We start from the raw sequence: 10,180 nt of genomic DNA, 5'->3' as shown, positions 1-10,180 counted from the left end.
CATTGGTTTATCCAACAGGTTACTGAAACATCTTGCGTTTGCTCATTTACTGCTTTCGTGGTCACGTGTCCTTTATCAGGTTTGTATGATCATGACTCATACGTGAAAAGTGATTAACTACTACATTGTTTCAGTTTAAACAGCTTAAAAGGCAAGACTTAACTACTCCCAGTAAATACACCTACAAAACATTAATTCATTGATAATTGATGATATTAATAAAGATGCAATTTCCATACATGATGTTGCTTGTTCTGTTATGAATCATCTACTCCCCAACTACAAATATGAAACATTACACAAATGTTATATTATGAATCCTGATATGAAAATGTTAGGTTTTTTTTGTGGCCTAAGAAAAATCAGACACACTGAGGCAAAAATAAGGAACAAACTGTTTTATTGGACATTTTACAATAATATTTGGGAAGAAAAGTTAATCCTGTTACGGTTTAAAATGATACAACTTGAGTTTTTAGTGTCCACCATGTCTTATTAAGTTTTTTTTGCATAATAATACAAGTGAAAACTCCTACCATTCAAAATGTCTTGTTCTTCATTCACACTTTAAAAATAACAACATATTTACAAAGATGAAAGAAATGTATGAGGGGGGTTCACCTACACAACTGCCTCTATAATGAGACAAGCCTGTTCAACTCATGGAATTTAAAATGGTAAAGTGCACAGATCAGGAGGTTAACTGTGCTCCTCAGCGTCTGCTACGACGGGAGGGGGACGCTGACCTGTAAGAGACGTGTGGACACCAAATTAATATTGCTTTAAAATACACTCACCCACGCAGACTAGAAAATACAAACATGCACAAACACCCCTCCCACCAGACATACTGCCAAAGAGCATGAAACACTGTACATAATCTTCACTGGTTCACTCTTGGACATTCATTACAAGATCCTCATTTAAAATCTCCCTCTCTATTTTGAGCGGGAGACAATTTCACATCTAATCAAGGTGCTTAACACTACTAAGGCAACAGAGGGCAACGTAGAGACTATTAAGGAAACTGGTTAGAAATTCTTCAGTGGCAAATTTGCATATGACAGATAAAACCTTCGCTGTCTACTAAAACTCTATTGCATTGACTTTACAGTAAAGCAGACGTGCAGTGCAGTCAGCTGCAATGGACAGACACTTTCCTCAACATATTAAGGCACAGTTTAGTTTTCTTTCATTGAACATATACTGATTAAAAGGAATCCAGAGAAATCACAATGAGACATACAATGAGAACATATGATAAGAAAAAGGGAGAGAAATAAAAACGAATACTACCTTGATCGTGACTTAGACTTGTGTTTGCGGCTTGCCTTCTTACCAGACTTGTGAGATTTTTCCGTCGACCTTGAGCGACTACGTTTTGATTTCTTAGATTTCTTTTCCTTGCTAACCTCAGGGGTCGGGGATCTACTAGAGTCAGAGTCAGAGTGCCTCTTGCTAGCTTTGGCGGAGCCCTTCTTGCTGGCCTTGCTATCGTGCCGAGAGTGCTTGTCACTCTGAGAGTCTGTGCATGAGTCGCTCTCTTTCCTTTTCTTCGATTTGCCGTTCTCCTCTGTGACTATGGAGCTTCCCTTCTCCTTCTCCTTGTCTTTGGCTTTTGGTTTTTCTTTCTTTTTGTCAGACTCTCTCTCCTTATCCTTATCCTTGTCTTTATCTTTCTTTTTCTTATCCTTCTCATGGCTGCGACTCCTGTCTCTCCTCCTGTCCCTGTCTTTGCTGGAGGCCTTCTGCTTGTGTTTGCTGCTGCGGCTGTGACTGCTGTCCCTGCGCTCTCTGCTCCTCTTCCTCTCCTTCTCCCTTTCCTTCTCCTTCTCCCTCTCTCTGCTGCGACTGCGACTGTCTCTGGCCCTGGCTCTGCCTCGGTCTCTCTCTCTGGATCGTGACCTACTCCTCCGGTTCCGGCGTTCCCTGGAGTCGCTGCGGTCTTTCTTGTGGCGCCCTGACCTCTCAGCGCTGCTCCTCCTCCTTTCCCTGCCTTTCTCACTACGGTGTCTATGGGAGCTGTGGCTGCGGCTGCGCCGGCGAGCCTTGTGGGACGAAGAGCGACTACGCCTCCTCTTCCTTCGTGGGGAAGAGGATCGAGAGGAGCTGCGGGAAGACGCTGAAGAGGAGGAGGACGACGAAGAGCGACTGCTGCTGTGGCTGGAGGTGGAGAGGGAGCTGCTGCTGTGACCGTTGGCCGGGGAATCGCTGCCACCTCGCCCTGATCGCTCCTTCCCTCTGCCAGAGTGCTTGGCTTCACTACCCTCCTTTTCACTGCGGGACCTACGCCTCTCTACCACGGGCTCCGCCTCCCTCTCTTTTACTTCCTGTTTGTGAAGATTCTCTGCCTGGCCCTCATCATATTCCCCCTTTTCTCTGATCAACCTCTCCTTCACCATCTCTTCTGTGGACATAAAAAACAAAGATAAAATCAAAAACCACGAAATATCAGATGATGTCAGACCAGTCTCAACATCATCCTGTTCTTACATTATCATACCAACTTCAATGCAAACAGAACAAGTAAATTACCTACATGAAAGGTGAAAATGCACAAAAAGCTAGAAAAAAAGTTGGAGGAACAGTTTCATTCAAGTTCACCTGCTTTTTTCACAACATTCAACATTATGAAACAACAGGATTAATGCATGTAACATGATCTTAGTCTGAATGAGTAAAGATGCTGACGTGTCTTACCACGGGCAAGCAGAGCCTCCTGTGCCTGTTTTTCTTGCAGCTGCTGCATTTCCCGTTCTTTCCGGCGGAAGGCGTCCTGCTTCTCCCGGATGCGATGGCGCAACTCCTCCTCGTCTGTGTCGGAGGACTCTGACCCTCGCACGCTGCGATCATCCTCATCCTCACTCTCATCTGAACCATAGTCACCAAGCCCGCCTGCCATAACAGAGCCCCCGGGTTGTTGAGTGTTGGAAAGGCCCAAGATCCATTCTCACAATCAGGTTTCAACTTCTGAAACCCCTCAATCCCAACCCAAGGTCCCACCAAACCCAATGAAAGGCACTTTAATCCTTTACAATTAATATTTATTTCTAATAATACCCCAATACAAACTAACACACAGAATCCTGAAGGAATAATATTCTATAAATAAATACTTTGTATTTCAGTGCATGCTTCTAACATCCAAGTACAAATCTAAACCCAGATCAGCAGGATGCCACCTTTGCCTTTATATCAATCATTAGGAGTGTATTTGGGCGTTGCTTTTCTCATGTTCCTACAAACACCGCGCCACGAATTTAAAACTCATTATTTTCCCTCCCTCCCCCCCCCAGTGACAGAAAAGGGGATACTCACTGAGACCAGTCAGAGAAGCCAGTGCACTTGACTGTGCCAGCTGTTTTGCAGGAGCTTTGATTCACATCAACAACAGGAACAACATGTTAAAACACATACTGCCATTTTCTCAAAGGCAAGAGAGTCGCTAGAGAAGGGGGTCACAGATAAAGCACTATTCAAAGGAGCTGCCGTTGGTAAAAAGAAGAAACAAACAAAAGATAAAAAAAAAGAAAAAAAATGGAGAAAAGAGAGAGGGTTAACAAACAAACTTTTGTCACACAATCCACGTCAAACAGTTGGACTGGAGGGAAAGAACCAATCTGTACTAATGCACAGTCACTTCAATAGAGGAAGTCTCTTGTATCTTTAAGTGGGTGCTGGTGCTGAGACATTATTCAGCCATCAAACAGTCTTTCAGCAGGACCTTCAACACCAAGATGAAGAGGTTTTCAAATAGTTTTTTTGGTGAGAAACACAGCTCTGCTCTCCTTCTGATGCATTAGCAGAGAATGGTTGAAAATGCATTATCTGATATATTCCCATGTTTGCATTTTAATCAGCCTCATTTACAGGGCATATGTGAGTCTAGTTCAAAGAGATGATTAGGCACATTAATAGATTGTCCTCTGATTTAAACATAATGTCCTGAAGACAAGATGATGTGTAAACTGGAAAAGTCAAAGGCAGACCTCGAGTGGCTTTCCGGTGAGTCTCTTTGGCCACGTGCACGATCTCTTCGTTTGTCACCTCAAGAAGAATCTCTGTCAGGAGCGTTTTAGTGATGATCATCTTCAAACAAAAAGCACAAAGACAATTCATTAGTGTCAATAAATCTTTTTCCAACTATAGTTGTATCAACAATAACAATGTAATGGCAAAAATAAACTTACCAATTGAAATTCCTTTTCCTCCTCAGTCATTTCAGGTTCACTGTCTTCTGCCGGGGGAGAAGGGCTGCGGGCAGAAAACTCCTTCTTCACGGAAGGCTTTTCTTCATCATCGTTGTCATCATTCCCTTCATCATCACTGTCCTGATCCGGACAGAGGCAGAGACTGAGTTTTAATGCACATCACAGCAAAGCCTGCTTTATTCGTAAAAGGCAACCATTGCTACAGTTCTGATGATACATGCGCCAGAGAAAAGAGTTCATGACCCTCAAAGTCCTTTCACCACTAACATGAAAGACAAAGTGCAAACTAAACAAAGGGAGTCAAGGCCAGAAATGAGCTGCTTACAAATTTGCTCTTGCGGGGTATGCGTGGCCCATCACCCTCCTTGTCTGCCTCGTGCTCTTTGCCATCATCCTTTGCCATTTCTGCACGCTCCTTCTCCATTCGTTCTCGCTCCAGCTTCTTCTGCTTCTCTCTGTCCATCTTTTCAAGGCCCTCGCGGATCCAAGCAGGTAGTGTTCGTCTTTTTACAGCATCTGAGGGTGAAATTTGAGGTCAAAAGGGCTCATCCAGGTATTGTCACATTTTCCAGCTGCACTAATCCTGAACCCTTTCTAACATTACCCATGTTCCTTCTCTTTATACACTGCACTGCAGCTTTCTGAGCTAAACTGCTGAGCTAGTTTTATGAGTTCAACTTTCACAGCAATAGTGTACTGGGGATTATATAGAGCTGCAACTAACAACTACATTTCCCAAAAGTTAAACTGATAACTGTTTTCTTCCTCATAACAAAAAGAAAAAAGGAAGCAAGGTTAAGTTTCACTTCACTTCTGAAATCTCAAAGACATCTGGTGATTTCATAGCAGTTTATGCTAAGCTAAGTATAACATTGCAAACATTAAAGGGATGATAACACAATTAATATGGTACAAATGATAATCACAATATGAATGCTGCATGCTGACTGAGAATACACTCACCTAGCGGTGCTGGGGCCTCCTGTTTGACAGGGAGCTGGATGGGGGGGGATCTGGGCCGGTCCCTGAATGCTGGGGGTCTGGCGTCTCGTCTGTTCTGAGGAGGACCCTGCCAGTACGGGGAGTGGAAGCCTGCAGAATTGGGTCCAAAGGATGAAGCTGCTCCGTGCTGTGGAGAGACAGCACAAACTCAAAGTTAAAGGGTTGTTTAAAGCACCGAAGGTCCTGTTGCTACCACTAAGTGGTATTCACCAAGTGTGGGTCTGTTGTTGTCTCTCTGCAGATTATTTAAGATGGCATTCCTCCACCACTCCTAACTGCACTAGAAAGTCTGCTTGCTTTAAAGAGAGCAAATCAGCTAATAAAATAAAAACAAACCATGCTGGATCCTCAACAAGCCAACACTTTCCTCTGCACCGCATCAAGAAAGCAATGACTGAAACACCTAGATGCTGCCTGGGACCCGGCACAGTTTCTATGGATTGCTCCCTCTTGTGTTACTTGGTTGTCACACTAAAACCCAAACGCTTCAACAGTTTCTATCGTAGCATCTGCATACCTGATAATCAAACTGGTTCATGGCCATGGGGGCCATGGCGTAGCTGTCGGGCTGTGCCCCATACCCATGGCTGTTCTGGGGGTAAACCCCATGGTGGGCCTCAGAGTTGAACTCCACGCTGTCCTGGCTGTTGCTGTCCTCGCTGGGGTTCACCACATCCATTGGTCCGGACCCTGGCGGGATCCAGGCCTGCTCAGGGGGCGGAGGAGGAGGGGGCTGTCCGTGCATTCCCCATTCTGATGAGGATGTGCAAAAAATTCATGCATGGAAAAATCCAGCACAATCTGAATATGTTTGTTTCATGACAAATGGAATTTCTTTCATATGAAATTTTAACTCATACACTCAAAAGTATGTACAAAAATGAATTGTGTTTTTCTTTAAACCATCCAATATTGATTCTTACAAACCAAACTTAAAATTTGAAATATTAATTTCAGAATTGAGTTATCTGAAGTTGGGAGTATCCTTGAGCCTATACTACTCACCTTGAGTCACACCAGTAGGATAAAATGTGACCTGAGTTACAGTCTATGTGAACAAGCAATAGTTTACATATTTGTTATGATGCCAGGTAGCTAGCTGACATCTTGTATGAAAATCATTGACTGCATGTACAGGCGGGACACACTGATAAGAAACTCTACCCACTGATCTAAGCTCTCAGTTTATTTGTTGTTGTTGAAGGGATATCATGTGTGAATATAAGATGTGAAGCTGTCAAAGTCAAATGATTGGTGGCTGGATTCTCCTTTAAACTGTCCCTGACGGACAGTTAACACAAGCCAGCTAGCTGCCTGCCTGCTGATATCAGGCTAATGTGTTATCAGCACAAACAGTGCAGATGAATTATTCAGCAGACTTTCTGCTTCTGTCCAGTCTGTGCTGAACGTGATCATTAAAATAGATGTCTGTACTAAAGGGGAACATATTTTACTGTTATCTCATGTGCACCTGTATTTAATATTTATTACATATGCATAAAATAGATCCCCTAGTGAGCACTGCATTTTTTTGGACTAAAATTATTAATGTACCATATTTTAATTATTCCACATTTGCCAAGGAATATAAATCCTTGGTCGATATGCACGTATTGTGCACTTAATGCAACAGTGCTGCTCACTTGTTGAGAGTAGAAGAAATTGCATTGATAAATTCTAGAAAACACTTAATTTACATTTTTTTGATCTAAGTAATTATCAAATCCATTCTGGAGATAAAGTGCTGGCACCACCACTAATGTTAAAGGGGGGGAAAATGCTGCTGTGGGTGTTCAATTTTCTAATATCAGAAGGATGAGAGAGGGGCATAAATTAGGTCAAAAACAGTAATATCATCCATCAGCTTGTGTGGATAACTGCATACCTGGCTGCCACATTCTGCCAAAGGCTGGGTCGCCCTGGAAGGCACCATGGTTGCTTTGTCCGACCGGTTCAAGGCCTGGTATATCCTGGCCATTGGGCTGGATGGGGGGCGGCTGCTGCTGCTGCTGTGGCTGCGGCGACTGCTGCTCTGTTCCCGTTGACTCCTTTTGGGCTATCCATGCCTGTGCCAGAGCAGCCCAGTCCACTTGTCCTGCACAATGAAAGCCACAGAGTAAATGCAGAGATCAGATTAGCATGCAAGTACAGTGAAGCTCTAATTTATCAAAAGCCCAGATGTGTAAGAAGACAGAAAACATGCAGGGTTTTTTTTTTTTTTTTTTACATAAAAACTGCATTGGTGGAGTTGCGTGTGCATTATTATTGTTCACTGACCTGGATCTTGCTGGTGCTGGAAAGACTGCATCCACTGCTGCTGGCTCAGAGGCCACTGCGGCCAGGGCTGTCCTCCCTGATCCCACATCTCTCTCCTCTCTCGGTTCACACCTGAAATGTACCACACCAGCTATAAATACTCAGCGATCACCCTCAGTAACACTTTCCGCTGCAGTTTTTGTGCTGTAACAGCATTCCTAGGTCTCGTGTGGTAGATGGGTAAAGTGAGCGTTGATAGCTGCTTCAAATAAAAAAAAAATGCTAACGTCGCCTCAGGCTGACCGGCTAGCTGTGTGTTAGCCAGTCCAGTTCGCTACCAGCCATTTACCGTCAATGGTGGAGGCACAAAAAAAGTTATGCAACGTGATGTCTTGTAGTCTTACTGATGAATGATACTGCATTAAATTTAGGGCCGGTGAAACCCGAACCTCTTAACCTCTGCTTACAAGTCTGTGAGCAATGGAAGCTAACGTGAGTGAGCTGCTAACGTTAGCTATGAGATCAAATGAATGCTAACAGAGAGCAGCAGCATTTTTTTTTTTCATTCTTTCCTTTTTTTAACCGGGTGACCGAAAATGCCTCGACGCTTCAACGACCTTCTGTTCAATTGGGAAAGTTTGAGGTTAACTGATATTAACCCGGTGCTTTCAGAAACATATTCCCCACCTTTTCCAGACAGTTTCGCTCTCCAGCGCTGCGGCTTCAAATCAAAATGGCTGCAGCAGTCAGCGGCGCTTCTCGAAGGAAGTGTGAACCGAGGTGCCACTGTTGCCTTCAGAGGCTGCCGGAAATTAGGCAACTTGTTATTTTTTCCCCCCAACAGATAGGCGGCTGGCTGCTTCTGTCCTGGCGAGGAGGAGGGTCATTTTTTTGCGACTGTTTTTTTTTATTATTTTAGTAAATTTAATCAAAAGTAGGCCTATTAAACAGTTTGTCACGTGAAAACATACACTGTGGGAGATTTCACCTCTCAACATATCACGCCTGCTAAATAAATGTGTCAATTCATATTTTTTTTTAGTGAATCAGGAAGAAAATAAAGGCGTAATTATTAAAATGCAGTGTAATAATCATGTAATAAGCAGTAAGGAGATAATACATAAAGTACATTTAATGTGATAGTAACTAAAAAATAACTATACAACTCTACTGAAAATGTCTCACAGCCCACAGCTAGACACTATTACAGATGTTGTAGCTACTTTACTACGTTTTACTAAGTTTAATTGTATTGGGTTAATTAAGTGGCAAAATTATGGGTAAGCTTTACTTTTTGCCCTTTACTTCTTCATTAAAATGTTGGAGGTTACGAGCAGCACGTAAAGGCAGCAGCGACATCGCGAGAGTTGTAAGCGCTCATGAGAACGATGCTAGGGGTATGACGGTACTGACTGTGTCAGCCAGGTCACTGTTGTAATTAAAACATTAAACGATGCAGTCACTGGAAGCTGAAAGCGTGTCTAATTGTTCCATTTATAACCAGAATATAATGTTGCAAAATTGTGACCTTTTTTACGCAGGTGGACAAATACACGCGATAAAATATAGGCACATGTCCTCTGCTAAGCTTCTGAAAAGAGCGTGGAGTGAAATACAAAGTGTCAGTGTAGTGCACAGACACTGAGATCAAAAGGGTAGAAAAAAAGACTTGTGTCAGTTGGTTATAGCTAATTTTGTACTTAGTTTTTTTTTTTAGTATACAGGGATTTGCTCCATTACAGGATAATATCCACTGAAGCCCTATGCATCATGCTCTAATATCTCACCAGGAGGCCTTATGATATAGGGGGTATCAAATTCTAGTTATTTGCTTACTGTAAAATTATGGGTCTTCAGGGCTCAAGCGTGTCTGTCTTCTTAGCACAGAGGTCCACTTTGACCAGCTGAGCCATTTCCCCCCCTCCAAATGCGAGTACTTCCCAATTAACACAAGTGTTTCTCTGTAGAGAGCAGTGTGCTGTTGGCATGTGTTGGTATCATGCCTAAAATTAAATGGCAACTTAAATAGAGGAGCATTTTTCACAGTCTTACTAGTTTGTAACTGGTTTATCAGGTTCAGAGACTGCAGCTATGACTGGATGTCACAGTTTTTCAAAATAGAGTTTGCTGTAAGACAGCGTTTATTTGCAGGTGTTGTTCAGGGCTCTGTCATGTGTTACATTGGTGTTAGGTTGTGTTGCCGATGTGCACGGACTGTGAAACTGCTGTGTGTTGTTAATGCATGTAGCCTATGTGGTTTGGTGTGAGGCTAGGTGAGACTGGCACTGACAGTGACTGTTGCATGGTGAGAGCAGAGAGATTTAACCTCCACTGCTGGTAGATGAGCATCCCAGCACCACCTTATTAGTTTCTTACAACTGTCTCACACAGGGGGGGAGGGGGCTTTTCATTAACTGAGATTAAATCACATCTAATGCTTCAGCAGCATGTCCTAGAGCCATAACCAACCCCACCACACACACACACACACACACTTTAAAAATAGACAAATACATTTCAGAAAAGATTTGATCTTTTTGTTGGTGGCGGCTTGACAACCTGCTTTAATGCTCCGGCTGCATGACTGGGATGTCACAGCGTGTGGGAACAAGAGGACGCGTGAGGCGATGATTTTGGACGTTGCCCTTTTCCTGATTCCACACCCACCTCCTCTTCACCAGCTCGCGACATGTTCTGAAGCAGTGCTGCTC

General features: G+C 43.3%; 1 protein-coding gene across 2 annotated transcripts; it reads right to left on the bottom strand.

Annotated features, from left to right (window-relative positions):
• Positions 1-383: 383 nt before the first annotated feature.
• pnisr (PNN-interacting serine/arginine-rich protein) lies at positions 384-8,217 on the bottom strand. Of its 2 annotated transcripts, none has more exons than XM_085802794.1 (12): positions 8,053-8,217; positions 7,491-7,601; positions 7,099-7,308; positions 5,731-5,966; positions 5,175-5,340; positions 4,537-4,727; positions 4,191-4,331; positions 3,990-4,089; positions 3,319-3,372; positions 2,701-2,895; positions 1,297-2,407; positions 384-746 (listed from the first exon to the last, which is right to left on the bottom strand). In XM_085802794.1, exons 2-12 carry the CDS (start codon positions 7,576-7,578, stop codon positions 713-715), a joined length of 2,526 nt encoding a protein of 841 aa, XP_085658920.1. In that variant the 5' UTR covers positions 7,579-7,601; positions 8,053-8,217; the 3' UTR covers positions 384-712. The 2 variants fall into 2 exon arrangements, with proteins under 2 accessions (XP_085658920.1, XP_085658919.1); XM_085802793.1 differs by having other exon boundaries at positions 8,157-8,217.
• Between the last annotated feature and the right edge of the window lie 1,963 nt (positions 8,218-10,180).

This window comes from Trachurus japonicus, chromosome 16 (assembly GCF_045865225.1).
Source record: "Trachurus japonicus isolate A0001 chromosome 16, Traja_1.0".
Classification (NCBI taxonomy): Eukaryota; Metazoa; Chordata; class Actinopteri; order Carangiformes; family Carangidae; genus Trachurus; species Trachurus japonicus.
Note: the sequence above shows the minus strand (reverse complement) of the source record. Positions and strands in the feature narration are given on the sequence as shown.